Source organism: Phoenix dactylifera, chromosome 5, assembly GCF_009389715.1.
Source record: "Phoenix dactylifera cultivar Barhee BC4 chromosome 5, palm_55x_up_171113_PBpolish2nd_filt_p, whole genome shotgun sequence".
In the NCBI taxonomy this organism is placed as follows: Eukaryota; Viridiplantae; Streptophyta; class Magnoliopsida; order Arecales; family Arecaceae; genus Phoenix; species Phoenix dactylifera.
The window spans coordinates 5,716,279-5,743,237 of record NC_052396.1 but is presented as its reverse complement, the minus strand read 5'-3'; the positions used below and the strand labels follow the sequence as shown (position 1 = coordinate 5,743,237).

General features: G+C 40.9%; 1 protein-coding gene across 12 annotated transcripts in view; it reads left to right on the top strand.

Moving 5' to 3' along the window:
• LOC103696712 (protein unc-13 homolog) overlaps nucleotides 1-26,959 on the top strand; it is a 53,336-nt gene that overhangs the window by 10,208 nt on the left and 16,169 nt on the right. For 7 of the 12 annotated variants that reach the window (XM_039126624.1, XM_039126617.1, XM_039126620.1 and 4 more), the window contains 8 exons: nucleotides 4,408-4,638; nucleotides 8,389-8,472; nucleotides 18,448-18,534; nucleotides 18,622-18,807; nucleotides 18,912-19,064; nucleotides 19,469-19,576; nucleotides 20,703-20,774; nucleotides 22,844-22,961. In XM_039126624.1, coding sequence (XP_038982552.1) covers nucleotides 4,408-4,638; nucleotides 8,389-8,472; nucleotides 18,448-18,534; nucleotides 18,622-18,807; nucleotides 18,912-19,064; nucleotides 19,469-19,576; nucleotides 20,703-20,774; nucleotides 22,844-22,961 — 1,039 coding nt within the window. The remainder of the gene's footprint in view (nucleotides 1-4,407; nucleotides 4,639-8,388; nucleotides 8,473-18,447; nucleotides 18,535-18,621; nucleotides 18,808-18,911; nucleotides 19,065-19,468; nucleotides 19,577-20,702; nucleotides 20,775-22,843; nucleotides 22,962-26,959) is intronic. The other 5 variants (XM_039126619.1, XM_039126621.1, XM_039126622.1 and 2 more) reach the window with 5 other exon arrangements.

Genomic DNA, 26,959 nt, shown 5'->3' with positions numbered 1-26,959 from the left:
CCCCTTTCTCTCTCTCTCTCTCTCTCTCTCTCTCTCTCACTGAGGGACGTAACCATATCGATCTGTCTGAACTGGATGATTTGGGATGGTACCGCCTTCCATATGGCAAACTTTCATGGGTAGTGCATCACTCTAAGCTTCATCTTTCTGCCTATTGTTCCATGTGAAGGAAACAAGGCACTTGTAGTCGACCAAGATAGTTAGGTCATTGATCCAAGCAATTCAATAACGTAACGGACGACCAATAGTTTTGAGCCCAAGTTTATCCACAAGCTTCTAGGAGGCTACCTTCTTGCTGCTGCCACTATCGATGATCACAATGATATAGCGATTTTGGCCAATGACATGGCAATAAAAGATGCCATTCTACCTTCAATTCACCTTTTATTCTCTTCAAGGGATAGTGGGTGTCTGGTGAAGAACAAGGAGCATTTGCCAGACTCTTCTTTTGCCTCCTCAAGATCTTCCACACACACTTCTTCAGGCATAGTAGTCTACTCTTCCCAACTTGGCTGGCAAATAAAGCACTGTATAGCTATCTATATGTGCCCTTTACACTAGGAGCATTGGGGCCTTCAACTTCTTAGTGTTGGGCTTAGATGGTATTCTCTTGCTGAACATTGTAGTGGTTAGATTTGGTATGCTATGTTTTGGGCAGGGGTTTGATCCCTTGGCTTAAAAAGTCAACTTGCAAACTTTAGACTTCAAGTATTCCTTAACCTTCTAAGCCACTTGATATGCTTCATCCAGAGTTTGTTTGTGCTACCATAATCTGATCTTGGATCTCATGACAAAGTCCATTATGAAACCAGCCAACTTATTGGTTTAGGGTCTTGCTAAGTCGAACTTGAAATATGAGATCGTTAAGTTCTTTTCAGTGCTCCTGGATTGATCTGACCTTGCTTAAGTTGGAACATCCAAGTACAGAGATTCTGAGAATAATCTGAAGGGATGTAACAATCCTCCAGTGTCTCCCTCTTGGGCCCATGTTGCTATGGGCCTCTTGTAACAATTGGATCGGTTATCTTTGAGGTTAGACCATCAGATGCGAGTTGTGCCTTTAAGTTAAACCTTAACAAATTAGACTTGCTTTCGGTCAGATAGATGGTAGCAATTGAAATAATCATCAATTGAGGCTATGCAATCTTGGAAAGCTGCTTGTTTCAACTTCCCCAAGAAATCTATAGTCAAGTGCACAATCTTGTTCCGATGTCTGTCTTATTCTTCTTCATTTAATTGCTGGTTCCTAGTGGGATTACCATGATTTAGGCATGGAGAGTTTCTAGTGTTAGATTCCTAGTCATCTTGCAATAGGGCTGGGGCTGCAATTGATTGAAGAGCTTGTATGCTAGCTAGGATGTCTTACATGGTAGCTTGCATTTGCAAAAACCAAGACTCAAGTTTGTCAATTGGAGAGTCAGTGTTAAGTTGGTTACCTAGCTGAAGCTTTGTTGGATTGCGATCGGACTTTTAGAAGGTTCTTGCAATTGCATAGGAGCATACATAGGTCGATTGGGATTGCTGTGGAGAATTTTTGGCTTTATTAAGACCGTTGTGGAGTCTTGGTTTGTCTAGAATTGCCGCAAAGTCTCGATTCGATTGGAATTGGTGCAAAGGAGGCTGGGTTTGATTGGGATTGCTGCGGAGTCCTGGTCCGACTTGAATTGCTGTGAGTCTTGGTTTGATTGGGATTGCTACAAGGTTCTAACTTTGACCGAAATTGTTGCAAAGGAATGTTGGTTCGATTAAGGTTGTTATGCAAGAGTCGTGGTTCGATGAGTGATTGTTGCGAAGGAGTCCTAGTTCGACTAGATTTGCTGTGTAGGAGTCTTGGTTCGATTGGGATTGCTGCAAAGGAATCTTGGTTCGATTAGGACTACTGTGGTAGTCCTAGTTCAATTGGGACTTAGCTGTTTCAACCTTTATCTGATGGTGAGCTCTTGGTGTTGGATGCATGCTTTGACATCATTGCATGGTTCACGACCCTTGGTAGCAAGTCAGGCCGATAGGATCTACAGATGGAGCGTATTGTAGTGTAATTATGGCTAGTAATGAAAGTAGGTTTGCCCTAGGATTCGGCTGTGGATGTAGGATGTGGGATGCTTGCGAGTGGAAGAGAAGCTAGGGTACAAATACTACTAGGATGACCTTTGCAGGACTTGTCCTCTATCCACCCTCGATTGGATAAGGGAATTCTAGCACACTCACAACTCCAGCAGAAAAGTAAACAAAAAAAATCCTTTGTAGGCTAGAAGTTTGAAAGCAGTTTGGACTTTGAAAGCAACTTGAAGTTCAAAAGAAATTAGAAATTTGAAAAAGACTAATCTTGAGAGTAACTTTTTAATTTTTTTTTGAGATCAAATAAGAATAGGAATTTAAAAATGATTGGGACTTAAATGTTAAGAGAATTAGGTTTCCTGCACTAAGCATACATGCATACAAGGTCGAAACAAGAAAGAATGTGCTTTGATACTAGAATGAGCGACATGGTGGAAGAAAGGAATCAAAAAAATAATTATGAAATAAACTAGAAGTCAATTAAAGATCAATTAGAAGTTTAGAAAAAAGAACTTAAGAGCAAACACAAGTTAACATGCACTCACAAGAAAAGATACTTCATTAATGTGAATTTCATGTATACATGGGGGGTATTAATATGTTTCAGGGTCCTTACATTGCAAGAAACTTGAGGTCCCTTAAATCTTGGTTCAAACTCAACTAACTTGTGAAACAAGGCTTCTAGAACATCTTAAGAGTATCAACTAGGACTCTAAAAGGTGCTCTAGAATAAAGAAACAAGAAAGATTTGACTAAGAATATTAGAAAAACTATCCTTAAATTAATAGGCCATGGAATGACATTTTCTTAATTATTTTGAACCTCGTCAACAACGTGTTAGCATGATATGTCTTCAATAAAATCATCATAACTTCATTGTTTAAGCTCCAGATAAGGTGATTCAGGATGCATTGTAAATGCTGGATATATTGGAAATGGTTTGAGCACGAAATTCACCTTGTACTGACTTTGTAATGCTATCTTTGGGACTGATGTGCGCTAGACTGCAACTTGACTTCTTATTACGTTCTTAAGCTTTCAAAACTTAAGCTCATTAGGCACATGTGAGTCAAGTGTCGCTTCATATCCACCTTCTACTCAGTTTTGGAAGTGTCTGGAGCACGGTCTGCTGAATCGGCCCGAACTGGCCGATTCAGCACGTACCGTACCGGTACCGGTGCCAATAGGCATGGTTCGGCTGTGAAAAATGGTTCCGGGGCCGGAACCGACCAATTTTTGCTGTGTACCAGTGCGAATCGGACTGGTTCGCACTGGCCCGCGCGCGGGACAGCGCGCCCTACGTGCAGGACATATTGCCTGCGCGGGCGAGGGGGCCGCGTGCCCGTTCAGAGAATCGCGCCCGCGCTGGTGCGCTGCCTCGCGCGGGCTATTTAATGCCACTCTGTGGCATTTAACGTGGGGCGCACGTGCGGAAAAGGTGCTGGTTCGGTACCGGTTTAAACCAGTACGAACCGGTCCAGTAGGCGACCGGTACGCCTACCGGTATCGGTACGGCGTCCCTTGGTCTGGAGGTTGCCTGTGGCTCTTGTGACAATAGAAGGCCTGGATTAGGCCTTTGATCTTATTCCATCTCAACTTTCAGTGCATCCATGACTGCTTCTTCATCCTTGGTGGTTTTTGAGCCCGTATTTTAGTTTTCGAGGCCATTGTACAAATTCATGTATGAGGGTCCAGGGTCAAGCTCAGTGACTTTAATAAACTTGATGTTAATTTAGAGGAAATGATTGAAATAGTTGCATGAAATTGGGATTCCTTCCTAGAAAAGAATTAATGGAGAAGAAATATCCATAAAGTGTACCTAGATTGATAAGATAGAGCATATTAATTATGGTTAGGATCACTGATTAATGAATAAAGTGTATCATCCAAGCACACAAACATGAATTTGTTAACTGCATCTATTTAGCATACATAATGCATACTGCGGTCATAATTCTTCAGTTTCTTCCTGTAAAAAATTAACCATCTTCTGCTCTGCTAAGTATGTTCCCTATGCTGTTTTTTTTGGTGTTTGCTACTTTACCCTGATTGCACAATATAACTTTGCACAATTTCTATTACCTGAGATGCTTGGTGTAAAATTCTGTCATTCTGACTCGTTAAGAATTCGATGGTCATCTATCAATGTAGTAAAATTGCACTATAGTAACCCATATTTTTGTCTTTAAGATATTTCTTTCTGTTTCTTTGTGTTGATTGATGATCGGATTTGGTTGCTTGATCACATTATGATATCGACATTATCACTTTATAAATTTATGTTTCTAGGTGTTTTTTGGTGGTCTAATGTGTTTGAAGATATTCTAATCAGCAAGTTTCCCTCTGTAGTTTGTTAGGACAGGTGAGGCAAGACTTTTGAGATATGCAGTTGTTGAGGTGCAGAAAGTTGTATCAGGTAAAGATGGTGAGGGAATTGAAGAAGCATATATGAGCAGTCTTATTTGTTCGGTTGACGCCTATGGCAGTACAAGGCTTCTGAATTTGGTTGATGCTGTTCTGTTTGATATCAGTAAGTGGTGTCACAATCAACTAGAGGACTACCATTTGCATTTTAGTCAGGTCAGCTCTCTGGGTGTTGTAATTTTCATGCACAAGTAACTGTTATGTTCTGTGATATCATCTTTTTAATCCATTCTTCTATATTCTGCTCTCAAATGTTATGCCTCATAATTACTAGACATATGCATGTCGTAGTAAAATTTATTCTGATATGCAGATGCTGAAAAGCTTTCAATTTTGTTATAAACTTTAATTAATCTGACATATGGACTTAGTCTGTTATTATTATATTGGCTATCTCATATGTTTACCATGCGATATGACATTGATAGTTTGATACTGTGGTAGTACAATGTTGGTGTAGGTATTGATTACAAAATTCTGATGCAAGAATCATCACAGACAGTAGATGATTTATGGTTCAAAACTTCAAATTATTGTCAAGCATGTGAATTGCTTCAAAAGCTTATAGGAACATATTCCACCTAGCATAAGTGGCACTCTGAAGTCTGAACCTTGTATATAATTATCTCAAAAAGGACTCAAGATAAACTCGAGATTTATTTCTAGGTCACTTCAAACATGGTTTGGTTGTCTCATCCAAACAAGCTCCTAATATGGCAGAAAATAATTTCTTGCCTGTTAAAAGTGTGTTCTGACTGTAGTAATAAGGCTCCAAAGTAGTACACTTGATCCATCTCAAAAATAGCTTCTAACAAGTTTTCGGTATTAGTACTCCTACAGTTCTACTAGTATATAGGGTTAGTGTTGGTTCTGGGTGGTATGCTTTTTGTGACCAAATTCATTCATGCATTTTGTTCTTGCACGTAGTTATTGATCATGAACCTTTCGATGAGCTAGGAAATATAACATTATTTTGTTGCATTCCTGTCTTGATTATCACATTATGTGGGCAATGCAAGATTTAAGAATAAATTTATGTTCAGTTTTGCTTAGTAAACTTGCCATCATAAATTTTTCTATTACAGTTGCCAACCCCAAATAGTTTGGAAAAGGAGTGCTGGTTGTAGTCTTATTGGTTTTTCACTTTTCATATTGAAGTTCGGTAAATTGTAATCTTTGTCATTGTTTGCCGTGCCCGTAATCAGTATGAGTATCTTGATGTACGAAACACTTTTTCAACTTCTCAGTTTATTGCTTTGTGAATTCAAAATATATAGTCTAGTTTATATGATTTAAATGGAATGCACCTTAATTAGATTATTTTATTTCTAATACAATAATCGAACAGGGTTCTGCCCTTTTGATGAATGATGCACATGAGTTGTCATGTCTTGTTAACCTAAGCAGGTATCAAGGATGTCATGAATTTAGGTGCTGTCCATGCCAGTCCATACTGGCCAGCATGTACGTGCTGAGTCAGTATCAGCACCTGCCACGAGTTGGCATGGCACCCCTTTTTTGAATATTTAAATTTAAATAAATTGTTTTATATTTTTCATATCTTCCAGCATGGAACGTATGGTGCTTGCGAGTTACTGGCACACCCACCTGCACAAGCTTTTAGAACCTTGAAGGACACAGCTTCCATTATATTCTTAAGTAGTTTCTGTTAAATTTCTTCCAAGCATTGACTGCATGGCAGGAGAGCTTTGTTGTTGCTTTTGCAGGTAAACCTAATCTGTCTTCTGTGTTGGTGGATTGGTTACTGTACTAAGAGCTTATTAATTGTTTCTGATAGGAGGAAAATCATAATAATATCTCTCATATAAAACATGCTATAAGTGCTATGATGTCAAGGGGGAACAACTTCTAAATAAAGAAGATAACGTACTTTTAACTATTTTTATTTTCTGATATTTTTAAAGGGAAATACAGCTTGCCAAAAATTATAATGGATATTCTAACCAGCCATTAAAACTAGTATGTAGTTTACCAATTATCTATATATGGTACATTATGTAACTATAACTTCTGATAGATTGGTCGGAGAATCTTCAGTGGACAGTATCTGATATTAGGCCAGATCATCACACCTATTATTTCCTATTGCCTTTAACCTGTGGTCATATCGAAAAATTTCTCTTGGTCTCATCATGACTATTATTTATAACTCATCCTTTGGATTGGTTTTCTGATTCCTCATTCATTGCTTGGACAATGGCATATATCATTCAGTGTATTCTCTTTCAAAAATATCCTGGAATCTTTGCTCTGAACTTCCTGTTTACTTGTTAAGAGTGCAGCAAGTAGGAGAACATTAGCCAGAAATCTGCACATGTATGCTCATACTTATACTTTTTATCTTTGTTTCCTGCCATTTCTTATAAACCAAACAATGGTACGTTTCTTAGTTTTTGTTTTTTCTGCGATCTTCCGCACAAAAATATACGTGCCTCTCCCTACCTCCTTGCTCTGTTATTCTCATGTGGTTCTTATTTCAATCATCACTTTTGCCTATAATCATTTATGCAATTCCATTACTTTGGAAGCTGAAACCACTTTTCCTAATTTATAGATAATCAAATGGTATTGTGTTTAAACATAGTTTTAGTACAAGTTGGATCAGGTCTATCATAATACCTGTCCAAAAAAAAAAAAAGGGACTTGAGTTTTCTGTGGATTAGTGGATCAGAGAGTCTTTTCAATCTAAGAATTGGTTTCACCTTTCACCTCGATATTTTTGCTCAGGAGTTGCATCACACAATTAAAATTACATGTAATCTTATTACCACACCTCTGAGAACTCTGAGTGCCATGGTATCTGCCAAAGTATGACGAAAACATGGATCTTTTAGTAAGAAAGGGTCAAGTCTGATGGGCACTATTGTGTCATTAGATTATCCAACACAACATTGGCCATCTATCAAACTTGGATGTGCATGAGATACCGGCAGAGATATCTATGCTGCATACTGCATATGTGCAGTCCCTCTTACTCATCTCGAGGGTGCCATGGGCAGCCAATATTGCATTCTATGATCGTATGGTCCAAACAAGCATAATACCTTTTTTTTACTTTACAATTTTTTGTTAGTTTGAGTATCATCAAGGTTTTAAAAAACCATTAGAACAGGATGATACGAGTAGTATCATACCATTCTGGTAGAAAACCAGCACCAGTATACAGTGTGTCAGTAAAGGATGCAGTTCCGGACCATGTGCCTGTATTTGGCAACATGCTGGCAAAAAATCGATACAATGTCCACTATCGGTATTTGAAACCTTGAGTATAATTATTCCTTTTTTGGGAAAATTTAATTTCTTATTACCAGCATCTTCTGTCCCAGGTTAACAGATGGTCAAATATTATATCGGAGTTCTATCTTATGTTTACAATTTTATATTCTTGTGCTATATCAAATTTAAAGATGAAGTGGCTATATGTTGAATTTTACAATTCTCTTAGTTATGAACAGTATGAATTTCAACAAAAAGAATGCTCTTAACATTCTTAATTATCATTCTTCAGGTATTAGTCGTTTGATTGTATGATGGATAAGGATGATTCTAGCAATTTTTTTTTTCCTTTGTTGATGTCCGAGTCAAAATAGGTTGTAAATTGTTCGAGTTTCTGAGTTGACTGACATTATCAGTTGAGAATCCTAAGCTGTGAGTTCTTGAAACATGCTTTCAAGTATTATTTTCTTCATTCTTTCCTTTAAATCATTTTGCTTATTTATTAACCATTAAAATAAAGATCATGAGGCCTTGGCCTTCTAAATCACATCATCAATCATGTTTGTTTTACTTCAAGTTCCTTTTAGGTGTGGACACCAAATCAGCTATTAATATTTAGTCACATGTGATGCCTGAGTATTAAGTTTTTGGTTTGATGCTTTGATGTAGGACAAATCTGCTATGTTTGAAAGCGTCCTGACATTGGCGATACTTTGTGGGTCTTGTTTTGCTGATGAATTTGCAGAAATCAAGGTTAGACATATCTCTCTGCTATAAATCAGTTTATGGCAATATCTTGATGTCATTCATTTCATTGTCATTGGTGCTTTTCAGTTAATAAGTTCTAACTAAATTTAGCTTCTTATTTGATTATTGTTGGTTTTCTCTCATGGCATTTATATCTTATTGCAAGCTGGATTTGATGTATATAAATTCTGCATCAACTGTAATAAGCATTATATCTGCAGAGTTAGAGGTTTGCTGATTTGTCTCCAGGTTAGCAAGCCTGGAGATGAAAGTTAAATGTCTAATAGATATCCTGTTGTAAAATCAAATTAGCATATGATGATTTTCTTGTTGATGATCAGTCCAGACTCCAGACCATTGATATCTAACTCTAGCTAATATCTTCTGTTTCTTATTGTAACCTATACCCAATTTACCCATTTTCTGCATGAACTGAATTAAGCATTAATTTTATGATGTTAGATGTTATTTTAACCTGTCTCTGAGTTAGCAATCCTGGATAATGAATGTTGAATTTCCATTGGATATATTCTCTGTCACAAATTCAGATTTGTATTTGATGTTCAACTTTTCAGCAATCAGTTCAAAATGGTTTATAATGTGATTTTGAATATTATAAATTGTTAACTACATATTAGGCCCCTCTTTTGCTGTTTATTTTGACAGTACTATAGAAGATTATGACAGGATTTGTTGGTTTTGGTTGATACTTTAGTTATTCATCTATTATGCTGAAATAATTAAATTTCTTATCTAGTCTTTGGCTTGTGGTACTTCGGAACACACCACACTGTCAGGAGATGCTGTTTAGTTGCTAATTCATACTGCAGAATAGGGGCTATCAGATGTGTTACAATCCAATCTATGTAAATTTTTGATCTATCAGTGATCATACCAGTGGAAGGATGTGATTAATCAATCTACATAGTTTTTGACCTCTAGCTGTTAAACTGTTTGGTTTATTTTATTGCATTCAGATATTGTGTATTTATTTGTATGCATGCTTCCTATCTCAGTAACAAAATCGAATATAATGCCATCACCATGATGATAACCATGCACATGAAGGTCTTTATCTGGGTCTTCTGTTTTTAGTACACTATTTTTTTCGTCAATTTAGGTACATACTCCTCAACATATGTTTCCTCAAATCCCCTTTATCTACTTGTTTGAGGTTTTCCTTGGTATTTCTAAATTATTTCTATAGCCATTAATTTGAAGTTCAATCTACGCGATCTTCCTCCACATGAAACCTACTTATCATCAATATTTGAAGTTCTGATTGAAATCAAAATGTTTGGCAGAAATTGGCTGGTTTCATATGAAACTGATTGAGTTTTACTAGCTTTGGTCAGCTTCAACCACTTCCAATTAATTTTCAGCCAAAATTTACAAGTTTAAGGCTTATGTTGGAGGGATATGAGCAATGCGCTGTGGGAGGGAAACTATCAATCTGTAGTGTTTTGAAAATATATATGGATGATCTAATTAAGTGCAATTAGATTATTATTATTAATCAATAATTTTAACAAACTTATTTGGACCATATTATGAATAATTAACACATCTAATAGAATTTTTGTCATATTACTTAAAATTACAACTGTTGGAGAATATAAGAGAATCCTAATGATAATTGAGTCCCTTATAGAATCTAGTAAAGTTTATACATATTTGATATAGCATGAATGTATGAGATGTTATTTATTTAAGTGTTGTTTTAATGGTTGTTAGAGGCTTCTTAGGTGAGTTTTTTTAGGTAATAGGTGGGTTTGACGTCCCAGTACTGGTATTGGCACCATCTTTCTTTTGGCTGCTTGCTTCGCATGCAAGAAGAGAAAAACATGGAAGGAGAGAAGGGAGGACGAAGGGGAGAAAGAGCAGGTAGTGCCGACTTCTATTGCTATCATCTGGCCGCCTCCAAGTCTAAATCTATATTAGAATCTAGTTTTCTCCTCCTTGTATCTGGCTTCATTTGTTTTTCTCTTTTGTCTATTTTGCCAAAAATCAAAAAAATCTCATATCAATAGAGAACACAAACATGCCAACCCATCCCAAATGGTGGGACAATGGGTATTGGTTGTCCTGGTTCGTACAGGCTGGTTACCAACCATGATGACCTAGTTATTCATGTATTAGGTCTCCGACCCATCCTAGAAGCTAGAATCCCACTGGTCTGATCCGAAATAGCCAGTGTGGATTGGGATTTCAATCCAAAAAACCCTCAATATTCTATGGCTTAGCATGTTGGGCGCTAGAGGGCCAATGAGAAGCATGTGCAATAGACCTAGATTACTAGATTATATTTAGATAACTATGGTGGCAAGTTTAAAGAGCATAGAGTAGGAAATGGTTGCATTAGAGGACTTGTAGGGATTGCATCGAGGTGGGACAGAGAGGTGATTGAATGCTATGGGCACATGCAATGTAGACATAAGGAGGTTCAGGTCTGGGGAGTTTCTTGATCTTTTGGGAAATTCAGAAATGAGGTAGGCAACAACCAATTAAACCTGAAAACCTGACTCGCTCTTGTGCAGGGTGGGAGCCAAGGTCTACTGTACTGCCTCGTACCATCTTGTATGGGGCATACTGTATCATACCGGGAGAAAACCGATACGAAACAAACATTCAAATCTATACAAGTTATGTACCATCCGTACCGAGACGTACCGACCTGTACCAAGGCATACTGGAATGAAAATTGAGAAAATGGATAAGAGAACTATTTCGGCATAGAAGCATACCGTACCGTACCATATCGAACCGATAAGGTACCAATATGGTACTCGGTACCAAGATTGTGGACCTTGGTGGGAGCTCTATAGTTTGGTTGGGTATCGGTCAATCTTTTGGCCTAAACTTTGAATGAGTCGGTTATGGGCCAAAACTTTGACCTAACTCATGTCCCAAGGTTATAGTCTTTGTTTGGGAAAAATTGGGCTTTGTTGGTTGCTTCATGATCTTTTGGTAAGAATGAGAGTGAATTGTCTCTTTTTAGTACTAGTTTTCCGGCTCACTTTAAAATTAAGTGACCAGGAGTTATAAATTTGGGTCAAGTTGGTTAAATTGGGTCAGTTGAAGGGTTGGCTCATGCGGTTACAGGTTAGATGGGTTGGGTTGAACCATGAGGGTCGATGCATGGGTTGAAGGGTTTGGACCGGATGTTGGGTTAGACTGAGTATTGTTAAGGTTTCATATGTTAGTACGTTATTGTTTGACTTTGACTTGAACTCAACCTGACCTGATCTATTGCCACCCATGGTCTGCCGTACCGGCGGTACGGGTCGGTATGTACCGGTCCGGCCTGGGACCGGATCAGCGTGAAATCTGGTACCGGTGGTTTATTGTTGGAGAACCGGTACAGGACCGGTTCGGGCCGCCATCGGTACGCCGACCGGTACCGGTACGGTGGACCTCGTTGCCACCCCTAAGAAGACCTTAGATAACATGGATCAAAGTTGTGAGATTAAATTTGAAAAAGCCTGGACTAGCATTAGAGGTAGACCTTACTAGGAATGGGTGGGTAATGGAGAGTTATGAAGTTGACTCTGATTAATTGGGGGGCAAGAGTTATGTAAGTCAAACATGCAGCATATGGCAGAAGGTACAGTGCAGTGATAGCTAAATGATAAGGCCAGAGCAGTTGTATTTTTATTTACACAATTGTAAAAGTGGATTTTTCATAGAGTTTGTATTCTAAAATAATCATGGGAAAATAATCGACAGATGGGATCTTTCATAAAATTGAAATCTTTTTTTACTATAGTCTAAAAATGGCTTCATTTGAATATTTCATAAAATAAAATTTGCAAGTTTTCATCATATTTCAAATCACATAAATTAGATGCCTAAGATTTTACCATATAACATACTTTTTAAAATCACAAAATGTTTCTTATTATTTTTCTTCCAAATTTATTTTCTATTTTTTTTTTGATTTGTTGCATATTTTATTTTCAATTTTCTTTTGACAGTTCATAAAAGGTTTCTCCTGTAGATCATCAAAATATACATAACGTAAAAGGTTCTGGAGTCCATACTAAAATGATATCTAGTATACTTTAGTGGCTCATTTAATACCTTTTGTTTTATGCTTGTTTGAATTATTTCTACGTTATATTATTGTTGCTGGAATTTGGACCCGGGGGCGGCCGTCGGCTGAGAAGGAGGGGCTCCGGCGAGAGTCGGCGAGTAGTGGTCTGTCGGCGGGCGGCGTCCTCCGTGGGGGGCCTGCAAAAAGCCGGTGGCCGGGGTTTAGCGCCGGCCCTCCGATGCCTAAGTCAGAGGGGGCAAGTGTATGAGAGAGAGAATGTATGTCGAGAGTTTCCCAGTTCCCTCGACCTCGGAAAGCGTCACAGGTCGATAGTGCGTTCCCAGACCCCTCGACCTTGCGCACGATCCCTCGACTAAGGTCGGAATGCCCCGAGTGTCGATAGTGCGTTCTCAGACCCCTCGACCTCGGGAAGCGTTGCAGGTCGATAGTGCGTTTCTAGACCCCTTGACCTCGAGAAGCGACACCAGGTAGACAGCGAGCCCGAGCTCCCTCGATCTCATGCTCGATCCCTCGACTAAGGTCGAGATGCCCCGTAAGTCGACAACGAACCCAAGCCCACTCGGCCTAGGGAAGACATACAGGGTAGAGCCTTTGTGCCCCCCCTAACACTCGACAATGACAGAGGGGTGGCACCTACGTGGATTCCTCGACGACAACACTCCAGCGAGAAGCGGACTACGGGCCAGAAAACGCCCCTAAAAGCTAGCCGCAACGCAAAGCGCCTGGCTCCAACAGTGCAAGAGTGATCTCCAGTCCAGTCCATACAGACCCCGCCGAATGAGGACTCGGCCGAGCCCAACGACCTCGAGCCTTGATACACTGGCCGAGCTCGGAAGTACCGAAACACTTGCCATAAATTTCGATTCTGCTTGTTGGTACATCGATCAAGTTCGAGACCGACAGCCGCAAAATGCCCCAACGTTAGTTCGATCTGCGATCTCTTCGGAGACTGACCCTAAAGCTTTTATGAGCTTATACCCGGAAAGCCGGATCTTACGGAAAGCATACCTAAAAGACGAGCCCCTTTTGGGGCCCAGAGTCCGAACGCAACACTTCGGCGATTCGGGAGCCGAGCTCAAGGGCTCGGCAAAATTTGAACTCGAGCTCAAGGGCTCGGTGAAACGTGAGTCCGAGCTCGAGGACTTCACGAGTTTTCCTAAAGTACATTGGACCTAAGCTTAACTGCCTAGCAAACGTGGTCGAAACCTAAGTCTATGGAGCCCAAGTCTATGGACTCAGTCGAGTCCAAAAACTCGGAATGATTCGCCAGAAAAAGTTCAGCCCAAAAGTTTATATGCTACGAAGGAAAGGATATGAAAATTTGGAAAAGGCAAAATTCTTTACTGATAAAAGCCCGAGGGCTGAGTACAAAACCAAGGATCTGTACAATGAGTTCGGAGGCCGACCTCGTTTACAAGAAAGAAACAAAAAAAAGAGGATAAACAAAACCCTAAGGGGCGGGCGCAGCTCCGAGGTCATCCGTAGCAGTCACCTCAGCGCGCTCTATCGGAGCTCTCCCAGGTTCATCCGCAACAGAGGCTCCGACCTGGGTCTCACCAGCAGCTTCGAGGGCGACATAAGAGGCTCCTTTGGGATCCCCCTCGGCGGGAGCCTCCCAACTTCGGCCCCAGCCGGGTCTTCAGGTGCATCCTCCTCCTCGACCCCTACTCCAGGTTGGAGCAGATTGAGGTCGAACTCGGGGCAGAGCCGCCTCAGTTGGTTGCGGAAGTCTTCAAAGCCGCGGATGAGCCCATCCACGGCCTCTTCCTCCAACAGATTGCGGAACTCTTTTGATTCCCGGAAGAGTTGCACTGCGTGCTGAGCCTCCTCCTGGGCCCTCTTCTCGCGGGCCTCGAGCTCCTCGACCTTGAGCTGGGCGTCCTTCACCTCCTACTCATGGACGGTGGGCGCCGAGCGAGCCTCGGCCAGACGGGCCTCGGCCGACCGCACCTCCAATCTGGCCAGAGCGTGCGCGGCCTTCTCCTCCTCGAGCTCCGCAGTTAGCGCTCGAAGCTCGTCCTCACCGGCCTCCACTCTCGCCAGAACCTCCCTCCGCGAGACTTCAGCCTCGCTGAGCTTCCTCTCGGCCTCCTCTTGCCCTCGCAGACACCTTCGGGCTTGGTCCTGATAGTCTGCCGCTATGGAGATCAATGTATCGATCTCATGGAGATGCTGTAGATAGAGCAGAGAAAGTGGGCTAGGGTCAAAAACAGAGCACAAAAAAAAAGAAGAGGCTAGGCGAACTTACACGGACGACGGAACGGCGAGTCTCATCCAGGAAGTTACTAAAACTCATAGCCTGGATCTCTGCCTGGTCGGCCGAGAGCAGCGCGATGCGGAAAATCTGCCGTGCCGTTTCGGCATTATTGAGGGCTGAATCACCCTCGAAGACTGCCCAATCGGGGCAGTAAGGCCTCCTCTCCTGACGGTCTTCGCCCTTCGAGGGACCCGGAGGCTGGGCCTTGCTGGGCTCGGCGGGGACGGCCTTGCAGCCCCTTGGCTGCTTCCCGACTCGGGCCCTGAGTGCTGAGGTCGGATAGGCGGCCGACCCGGACGTTGCGAGATGGGGGTCGGGCATGCGAGCGCCGCAGAAGCCCCCGCAGAGCTTGAGCCTCCACGGTCGGAGCTCGGGACCTCCTTCCGAGCGGGCCTGGAAGACCCGGCCTGGGCTGTGCTCGCCTCGGCACCCGCACCAGATGAAGATCTGGCTTTCTTCCTCGGCTCGGGCGGGGCCCCACCAATCTCGGCTGCCCTCTTTCGGAATCGAGCATAGAGGGCTGCGCTTTTAGTCACCATCTTCGGAACGTCTGAAAAGGCAAGAGAGGAAAAAGTTAGAATGTCAAAGAAGAGACAAAGGAAGAGCAAAACGAATAAAAAAAAGGAGAGAAAAGAGAAGAAAAAAACCACCACTACCCTTACCCTGAGGGCGCGCCGAGCTCAGGCCAACATTGACCAGAGCGTTCTCGCTTACGAGGTCATTCAGCAGAATATTCTTCCCGAGGCCGCAAAGAGCGTCGAGGATCCCCTGCTCGCCCTTGGACAATTTGGGCAGCTTGTTGGCGGTTTTGAGCCAGGCCTGCTCCCACCGAGGGTCGAACCCCCACGTCCGCTCGGAAGATAAAAAGAAAAACTTCTCCTTTCATCCATGAATGGATGTTGGAGCATCCCGAAAGAGTGGCCGACCACCCCGAAGGGCAAGGTAAAGCCACTCTCCATCTTCCGGGTTGGATTTCAGCAAGAAGTACCACCGGAAGACGTTTACGGAAGTCGGTATCCCGTGCGCCAGGCACAAGGATAAAAAGCCGACAATCATCCTCCACGCATTCGGAGCAAGCTGCGCCGGGACAACTTGATATGCCGCCAGGAGCTCGTTCACGAACCCGTGGAGGGGGAACCGCAGGCCGGCCCAGAGTGTTTCTAAATACACTCCGATCCGGCCCGGAGGAGGTCTCGTTACCCGATCCCCCAACCCCGCGCATTGTAGACGGAACCCGCACTGAGGAAAGAACCATTCCTCAGCCATCTCCACCTCCTCACCGCTCATGGTGGACCCGACTTCGTCCGGACCACGACCCATCCCAAAAGAAAACAGGAGAATAAGAAAAGGAAAAAGCGAAAGCAAGAGCCCCCTGAGCAGACAGAGGGGAACACCTACTAAGGTCTTCGCCGGAGACGTTGAAGGATTGGAGAGGGAAAACCGAAGTAATCGCTTCGGGAGGCCGCCGGAAGAAATGAGGGAATGGAGGAAAGGGATACCAGAGAACAAGCAAAGGCAGCCAAACAGAAACCCTTAGGACCGGGACGGGGGTCTATATAGACCCCCCAACGGCTCGGATCGGCGAGACAGAATTCTGCCTCCCGTCCAGATCATGCCATGTGTCGGCCCCGAAAACCGAAGCTGCATATCCAATTTGGATCGGCGCTTTAAATACAAAATCAGGGAAGCGTCCCTTTGGATCGTGGAGCCCCATCACGAGCCCACGACACGAGGACGCTTTGCAAAGCGAAAAGGTGTCGCCCCATTTTCTCCCATTAAGAGCGCCTTGAAGCGCGCAAAGCGCCGAAACAATTCAAGATTCCCTGGCCTACAATACGGCAAAAACGGCTACTTTCCGCGCCCGAGTTCGCAAGCGGCTCGAACTCGGAAGTCGGGGGTAGTGTTGGGGGAAAAATGAGTCGCTCCGGAACATATGACCGCGTGCCTGGCGTCCGACCTGAAGGCGCTCGGCCCAGCGTCCGACTTGAAGGCACCCGACCTGTCTACTGCAGTCACATCCACCTACAATACGACCAGGAACCATGCCCTGCCACCGTCATCAACAATTAATGCGCATGGCTCCTGCAGACCTCCGGCTTACTCAACAATTAATGTGCATGGCTCCTACATACATGGAATGCCGTACCGGCCGGTACGTACCGGTCCGGCCGTGGACCGGTACCGGAACGGATAAAAAACCGGTATTTTCCGGTTTTTTATCCGAACCGGCCGGTACGGGCCTCGTACCAGTGCGAATTGGCCGGTTCGCACCGGTACGATTTTTTTTTTTTTTTAGAACCACAGCGCCGTGCACTGTGGTTTTTGAAACCACCGCGTACCGGCCGGTACGGGACCGGTACCAGCCGGTACGTACCGGACCGGACCGGTACCGTACCGGTCCGGCCGGCCACCGGTACGCCGACCGGTACCGGTACGGCGGACCTTGCCTACATATCTCCGGCTTACTCAACAATTAATGCGCAGCAGACCTCCGGCTTACTCAACAATTAATGCGCATGGCTCCTGCAGACCTCCGGCTTACTCAATAATTAATGCGCATGGCTCCTGTTATCTATAGATCTTAAGTCCTCCACGGCAAATCAGCTCGGCAACGTCCGATCAGCCGTGACAACTCCCTAGCTCTGGCCTGATCTCCTACAGCAAGGCATAAACTCACGCGATCGTGCACTAATTCATACGACATGCTTAATCGTACGGCAACTTCGCCTCGTTACATCACAGGTAACCCAGTACCTTTCTATAAAAAGGGAACCCCTCCATCTTAGAGTGCGGGGGGGGGGGGGACTGGGAAACTCTCGACATACATTCTCTCTCTCTCATACACTTGCCCCCTCTGACTTAGGCATCGGAGGGCCGGTGCTGGAAACCTCGGCCACCGGCTTTTTGCAGGCCCCCCACGGAGGACGCCGCCTGCCGACAGACTACTACCCGCCGACCCTCGCCGGAGCCCCTCCTTCTCAGCCGACGGCCACCCCTGGGTCCAAATTCCAGCAACAATTATATTTTTATCCAAGATTCTGAAACTGAATAAAACTGCTGATGGTGACAAACTGCTGAAAAGAAAACTCATTTAGCCTGGCAAACTACCCTCTCAAATTTTATCATATTTATAATTGGTGAAACATGATGAATGGCTTTGAATCATTGTTTATCACATTTTGTTTTTTTCAAGTTCGTCACAGCTCATGCATCTAAGCAAATTTATAGTTGAAAACTGAACTGCCAAGTGTTAGTAATAGGATCATTAAGTTTCATGTAGTTAAGAAAAGAATTTCACAATAGGCTGAAACTTATCACTTGTAATTGGAGCGGAACAGGGAGTGGTGATGAGCATATTACAATAAGTAGGTTTACGAGGGATTCTAAGGAAGTAAAACTTGTGGTAGTGAATTAGCCATTTTCATTCTCAAAAATAAGATTATTCTATGCATTCACATCTCTCCTTCCTTGATGGTGTTGAGTTTATTATTTTGTAAACTGTTTCCCTTCAAGTGCTTATAAGAATATGGCAGGTTTGCAGTAAATGTTTTGCTCATACTTGAAGGTTTTAAGAACTTTTATCATTTCAGTATCTTGGATTAAGCTCCTTGAAGCGGCCCTTTCATCAGTTTTCAAATATTAATTTAAATTAGATTTCTTCAAATTACAGTACATTATACCTATGGCTGGAGATGGGACAGCATCTATCTTAGCACATTCATTCATTGAGAAGTCCATTCAAGCTGCATATAAACGGGTGAGTCATGTCAATTAGGGTTTTTGACATGAAGTGATATGTTTGGAAGATGTACAGTGATAAACTCAAGTTCTCTTGGTATGCTAGGTCCATAATGTCTGGGATGCGAAAGCTAAGTTGGAAGGGAAGCATCCCCTCACCATGCTTGCTGATGAATTAAAGTTAATTGCTGAGAAAGAATGCACAACATTTCTTCCTTTGTTGTGCCGACAATATCCTGATGCTGGAATTCTTGCTTCTGTACTCCTGCATCAGTTATATGGGGAACAACTGGTGTGTTTAATAAATTGAATTTCATTTCTCTCACATCTAATGTACTGTTAGATTAGGCCAATTTTTGGTTAATACTAATGCATAATATATTCTGTTATGCCTAGGCTCCATTCTTGGAAGGTGTCTCACAGTTTTCAGAGAGTGTAAGAGAAGTACTTGCAGCAGCTGATCGTTTAGAACGTTATCTTTTTCACATAGTCCGTTCTGTACGAAATTGTGTGGGATCTCCGATTATCAATTATTTACATCCATATCAGGTTACATACCTGATACCCATAACTTGACCAACTGCACTAAACATTACATATGAGCTTTTTATATATTGTATTTGATGATGCTTGCTTAGCGTGTCATGTATATGTAACTGCAGGGATTTTTGTCTTCTCTTTCATTTTGGGTGTTCGTATACTTGGCATGGTGGTTAAACTCAAATATTTATCACTAAAATATACTAATACAAGTAGAATGTTCATGTACAGCAAATAAGATTGCTCTGGATTGACATGCAGTTCAGGTGCTTGATGAGGATATTTGCAAATTTGTGGTTTCATACCTGGCTTGCACATAAATTTCTTGTTTATGCATAAGAATTTAGTCATTGAAGTTTTTAATTTGGCAAAATTTGTTATTGGAGTTAATTAACTTGACATGATCTGTTTAGTATCTCTCTACACAGATACAGCAAATTTGTGCACCACTTATTCTTCAATGGTTACATACTCAACACGACATCATCTTGGAGTGGACAAAACGTGCTATCCAGATAGAGGTAGGTTTGCTTGATCAGCAAAATTGGTTCTAACAGTATCTTTTATCTTTTTTTTAAAAAAATGTTCTGGGAAGTGTTTTTTTAAAAAAATTGTTCTGGGAAGTGATTATGTAATTTAGAATACATTTTACTTCATATACTGGATATTGTAGACCAAGGTATGCCATACCGTACCGAATCAAACGGTCGAAGCATACCGTACCGTACTAGTTCGGTACTGGTATGAAGTACAGGTGGCATACCAACATTAGATACACCAAATCAGCCACCGTGCCGGACGTACTAATACAATAACATGGTGGCACCGATATGGAGCTCGGCACCGAGATGGCGTACCTTATTGTAGACCACTTTCTCAATATTTCATGCTGCTTTCCTAGTTTAGATGATTGTTTTTTACTTTGTGTACTTTGAACTGATAAAAATATATAATTTGTGTTTATGCATTTCACAATCTTAATTGTTTGTTTGCAGTTTATGTGTGTGTGTGTGTATGATTAGGTACTTCTAAAATATGCACGAGACTAATAAATAATTTATGAACAATAATTGGCCAATAAACATGCTATAGGACCAATATGTCTTATAAACATTTGAATCAAGATTTAAAATACCAGTGGGATGACAAGGCGTTCCACTATCGTGACAAGGCAATGATCCAAGTGTTGAGATGGGATGATTTGGGAAGTGGACCAAGATGGGATGGGACATCCACTATCTCGAGTGTTAAGATGCCAGACGGCCTTGTCCCACGGAAAAACTGTGACAACCCTATCCCATGGCATTAAAACCTTGACTTGAATATGCGGTGAGACCTAATTATTAAAGGTACACACATGTCTTTGTAAAAGCTACACATGTATATATTTTTCAAGGTCGCATGTATGTAATTTTCAAGGTATGTGTATACAAGATATATATGTAAATATGTATTTATACATGTATATACACATGCAAAAAATCAATGCATATAAATACATAACTATTAAAGTTGTATCTCGAGATTCTCGACTAATTAGTTGTTTTTTGAATTTCAATTTTTTGAATGCTCTTTAATGTGGTTGTTTATGTTCTCCTTATTGGTTCACTTGATGCTCTTTAATGTGGTTATTTATGTTCTTCATAGGATTGGGAGCCTTTATCATCTCAACAAAGGCAAACAACATCCATAATTGAAGTCTTTCGAATAATTGAAGAGGTTTAAATCACTGCAAACAATTTGTTCAATTTTTAAATGCATTCAAAATTTCAAATATTATTTAATTTTTGCCCCTTTGAGAAGGTTATTTCATGTACTTCGTAGTTGAGTTTAATGTATTCTGCATTTATCTCTTTAAGAAGATTGTCAAATTATGGTGAAGTTGATGTAACCAGAACAAATTTGATGAGCATGAAATTTCTTTTTTTGTTAAAGGATGGCGAAACCATCTCCAATTGCCCAGTTCGGGGCATATCAAGCCATACCGACGACGGATTGTGATGGTTTCGGCAAGCAAATTGAGAATCTAGTGATGGAGGGGGAGACGGAGAAGGAAAGAGAGGAAAGAGAAAGAGAGAGGGGGAGGGAGGGAGAGGGAGATGAAGGAAGGGGGAGGGAAGGAGAGGGAGATGAAGGAAGAGGGAGGGTGGGTGGTAGACGGCTGACGGAGGGCTAGGGAGCTGTGCAGAGGGGCCCTTTTTGGGACTCTTGTTTTGAATGAAACAGAAAAACCAGAGGCGGAGCCCCTCCATATGGCTCCCCAGCCCTCCGCCGGCCTCCACTGACTTTCTCCCTCTCTCTCCCTCCCTTTCTCCCTCTCCCTCTCCCTCCCTCCCTCCTCTCACTTTTCCTCTCTCTTGTACTCCTGCTGCCCCACCCTCCCCTAGCTCTGTCGTATCAGTATAGGCCAAGCACAGAATGACAAAGTACCATGTTGCTGAGCAACCAACACGGGCCTTGATATCGGCATAGCGATCCTTGGCTAAAACTGAATGGGATGTTTTTATTTTCGCCAAGCATTTAGAATTATCAAAACCACAGCCAGCAAGCCTCATGACATTTGTATATTATCAAAATAAGTCATTAATTGTCATTTTATGCTAAGGCTATGCTTTTCATAAGTGCAAGATGTTTTTCAAAACTTCCATCCAAACTTTCCTTTGATTCTCCTTTTCTTTAATCTTGGAAAAAATAGTACTTTTAGGTATTACTTGCTTCTTTTGACGAAAGATTTCACTTTTTGTATTATTGATAATGAGAGCTTGTTTTCTTTGTTCTCTTCTTTATAAAATTTCATATATTCATGAAACCAAGATACCAAGGTATTCTAGGCATCTTAGTCTTATGTAATAACAGAAGAATAGTAAATGTATAATAGTAAGTATTCTTTTTTCTTGATATTTACTACCTCTAGTATTACCTTTTGTAAAAAAACTGTTTTGATCATTTTTCCTATTTTTCAATCTTTAGTATGTTGAGAGATCAAGAAACTGAATTACTGAATTAATCAAAATTCCTATAGATAGATCTGGTAAGTAGTGATATTCCTTTGATTTTACCCATTGAAAAAATATCTGGTAAAAAAAATGGAGATTTCCTTTATAGACAAAAGAAATACGGAATCAAGGAACAAAACTGCAAATTGTAGAACAGAAATCTTGTTGATTACAGGTTTTCTCTTTGAGTATCCATTATTAGTGATTGATGATCTATAATGACATGCAATATTCGGAATTTGAATAGCATCCTTAGGGATTGAGGAGATACAGGCCTTTTTAGTTACAGTTCAGGGTCTTGCTTTGTCCTGCCACTAAGTATTTGTGCTGTCCCACTGTTACAAATCAATAAAAGATAAGAAACTCTTATGTTTATTTCAGCAATGCATAATGATTAAATATGTGCGAAGATCTAATCTTACATGGCTATGGAATTAGCTATTTCAACTGGAAGGAGTTGTTTTTCCTTGCTGGCATTGTAAAGGCTTGTTGCTGCATTCTAATTGTCAAGTATTGTTTTGTGTTTGAAATTTACACGCTTATTTCTCAGGAAAAGTCAAGCACAAAATAGGAACGAATGAAACTTTTTGAACCAGTCATAGGACCTTTAACTTAACAAAGAGTGGACTGTGGACCATTTACACTTTTCATCATGCAAACCTTCTAATCAAATGCTTCCCTAAAATTAGATTTCCCTCTTTATTCAGTTATGCAGCTGGTATTTTATGTATTTATGTCATTGCTTTCCTCTTCATACATGAGATAAAGATCTAAGATTATAATTATTTGCAGATTGTTGATCAATTCTTTAACTTAAACCTTCCTATGGATACGATCCATTTGCGATCTTTACTCATTGGAATTGTTCGGAGCCTTGATTCTTATTTGCAATACATGGTCAATCAGCAAGGTATGATTTGCACCATGGTAGAAGTCCATTGTTTAATACCCTAAACTATTTAAAGATATTTGTTGCAATTTGATAAACAGTTGTGAAAGAATATAGTAGTACCAAGCTAATCCTTTTGATTTTGCAAAGTGATGCATTATTATTTGTTTCATTTTGTCAACTTGGTATTCTAGTATGTCTAATACTTTTAGGAATCTTCTTATATTTAATACGATTTCAAAAGTAGTCATACAATTAAGTATTAGGATATTATGTGTCTTGCACATGCTCCTTATGACAGCAAAGCACATGTTTTGTTGTGGCATGCTGATTTTGGCATGCATTAGCAGAAAAAGATATGAATGTAAACAAATTTGTAACTAGTAGCCATGGTATGCTGAACCGGTCGGTTCAGCTCGTACCGGACCAATACCGATAGGCACCGATCCGGTACAGCCCTTGAAATCGGTTTCGACCCCATCTGGGTCAGAACCAAGGTCCGCCGTACCGGTCCGGATCGGCGTACCGGTGGCCGGCCGGACCGGTACGGTACCGGTCCGGACCACTTTCTTTCCCATCAAAAAAAAAAAAAAAAACCACAGCGAGGCGCTGTGGTTCCCCCCCCCCAAAAAAAAACACCGTACCGGTGCGAACCGGCCGGTTCGCACCGGTTCCGGCCGGTTCACAGAAGAAAACCGGAAATACCGGTTTTCATCTGTGTCCGGTACCGGTCAGGGACCGGACCGGTACGTACCGGCCGGTACGGGCCGGTACGGCATTCCTTGGTCAGAACCAATTGGTTCCAACTCCGTACCGATGCGAACCGGCTCGGTTCGCACTCGTATGGGTTAAATATTAAATTTGCCACGCGATGTGGCCTTTTTGTCGACAGCGTGCGGCCTTTCTCTGTGGCCGATAGCGCATAGCCTTTCATCTCATGATTTGAATCATTTAGAAGTAATAAGATGCATCATCTAGTTTAAACCTTAAACCTAAACATAGAAACATCAAAAAAAAATCCAAAAGAGAGAGCTCCTCTTCCTCCCCTCCCCACCCTCCCAAAAAAAAAACGACGTCGGGCCGAAACTCGGCCGAACTAGCCAAACCGGTACGGTGCTGGTTCGGTGCGGACCTTGCTAGTAGCTACCTTACACTATTTTTTTTTCAACTTGGACCACTTTTAATTGCTTTCAATGAATATAAATATTATAAATAAGTAAAATTAAAAAATTAATAGTAAAATAAGAGAATGAATCCTACTAGATATTTTTATTGATTGTTATTTAATGCAGAGTAGTTTATAATACTAGGTCATATTAGACAATTATATTTACACATTTGCAGTTTAAATAACCTTATAATTCATAAAAAAAAAAGGAAGTTTATATTTCAAATACTAAGAACCCATTACGTGTTGTAGATATTGTTAGCATGCAAGAAACTCATATAGTATTTATATGCCATGATTTTTCTTCATCTCCATTGTTGATCCAACTTAGAATGATGATATTGTGTTGGCCCGTACTAACCGTACTATTCCGTATCGATAAGGTACCAATATGGTATTGAGGTTTGGTTCGGTACAGGCCATACCAGTCCAAACCGCATGGAACCACCCTGTCCTTCTCGGTTGCAGGTGGCACCATGGCTAAGAGTGTAAAAAAGTGTTAGAAGACTGTCTCGGTACGAGGTGTGTACGATACCATACCTAATCGTAGCGTATCGAATCGATAACATACCAGTATGATATTCGGTACTGGTTGTGAACCCTAGGTGTTACTGCTTCTAATTCATGTAGCATGTCATCATATCCTCAACGAAAGCCAAAAAAAGATTTGAAATCCTAGTCCTGGACTCGATATTGGTTAGGGATTGAGTTGGTGGATTTGTTCTGACACCTAGGATGGCCTCACATCTTAGTAATTTCCCTGGAACATTATTTTTTTCTCTCTCGCTTGTTCTTAATTGCTGTTTAGAGACTTTTTAGGGTTTTTCTTAGGTCATTTAGGATTATAGGTGGTTTTCAAGCCCATGAATCTTATGGTGCTGGTAATAGTATCAACACTGTTTTGGCATTGTTATTCGCTTTTTCTTTTTTTCTTTTTAGTTTTTTATTTGGAACATAAATGCTATTGGGATATTGTGTTGTTTTATTTGTTTCTTCTACTGTCCATAGATTTTTTATGTTTTTTTCAGTTTATTTTTTTTTTAAGGTTCCACGCCCTTGAACATATTAGAAATCTATTGTTCTAAAAATCAGTTGCTATGGCCATTATAGTGACCGCTATGGTGGTTTTGGCCCAAAAACACTATATCTAAGTATCATAGCAGCGCTATATGGTGCTTGGATAAGAATCAGCTGATATATCGGGTAAAAACTATTACAACAGCCGCTATACTACGAGTTGAAAGCAGGTGCTTTATTCTGTATCAGGTTGGAATGCTTTCGAATTGGACCAATCCAACAATCAGCTGATCCAACCAGCGGTGGATCCAAGGGGGCTGCAGTAGTGGTGGATCCAAGGGGCCTGCAGTGGTCGTGGCCCTTTCTGAGAAATCTGAAACCATTTATTATGCATAGGACAGGCCCCTTCCCCCCACAATCGTTAACAAATGTCCCCTCATGCCCCATCGCTTTCCACTTTGACCAATCAAAATTTCAAAAATTTGATAGTTGCGGGCCCCTGCTAAAAAACAGTAAGATGTGTCCACCTCCAATCTCTAGAGTCCAACACCCATTCTCTACCATAACAACTCACCTTATATCAAAATACTTGAATTTCAAATAGGTTTTCAAAAATCTTATATGAAAACTATGCAATCTTTCACTTTTCATTCTTTATGAACCTAAAATACTATTTGCTTGGTTTCAGTTTCTAGTTAATAGAAAAGTTTTGCCACCAATTTATTTTACTCGATGTTAAAGTTGGAGTAGAGGAGTTTGCACAGGACTCTTAGGCCTAGATGGTGGATCCTTTTATAAATTACCAATTACCTTTCTAAATAGAGAAAGAGAACACCAACACAAAGCTCTAGTCTCACACTAATGAGGGCATCAAGAAAAGAGGTCGAATAATCTTGTTTCCAGAAAGATCGATCCTTCTTCTATTCCAAAACCATCTTCGAGTTGGATGCCATTCTTCCAATCCCACAAATTCGCACCATTAAAAGGAAGAGGCTCCATAGGGATGTTTTAACATCACAGAGAATTTGTTTTCTGAAGGCAAACATCAAGATCAATGTGTGTATTCATCGAGCACAACAACTATATTGAAAATTTGAAGTTGACGTTGACACAATACAAGTACATATCAAATCTTTTCAGTTACAAAGATATTTTGATATAATTCTAGTCAAATATTTATATTCTCGATTTAGAAGGAATAGACAATATTGCAGAATAAATTTCTCTAAGGAGGCAACAAAATATTAGCAAATTTGGTTTTATCGAATTTAGCAATAAAAATTAGGTATGGTAGTAGTTTGGCTATATGTTATGACTGTTTCTTATGCAAGATCCATGAATTAATATTTTATTTTGAGCCACAATCAAGTGACCAAATAGTACATTTCTTTCATCGCTTATATACATATGTTTATTATCTATAAATTATGATACTCAAATGTTAAAACTGTATGCAATAACTATGGGACTTGCAAATACATTGTTATATTAAATGCGCAAGTAATTTTTATTTATTCTTTGTGCTTTTTCCAAACTCTCATGTCACAAATGCATACATTACTTAATATGTTCTCTAATTGTCAAATATATAGCTATAGAATAATCAATATATTAAGAATTGTAAATGATCATATTTTATGGTCAAGATTTCAAATCATGGGTAAGTTAATGCATAATTAGTTGCATTTTAAATTTTTTTAAAAAAATTTCATTGATAATAAATTTTAGTATTTAATTATTTAACTTTTGCTATTTTTGTATGTTGCATTGGCCCCCCCAAGAACAAAATCCTGAACAAATCTTGAACAAAATTCTGGCAAGGTCCGCTGTACCG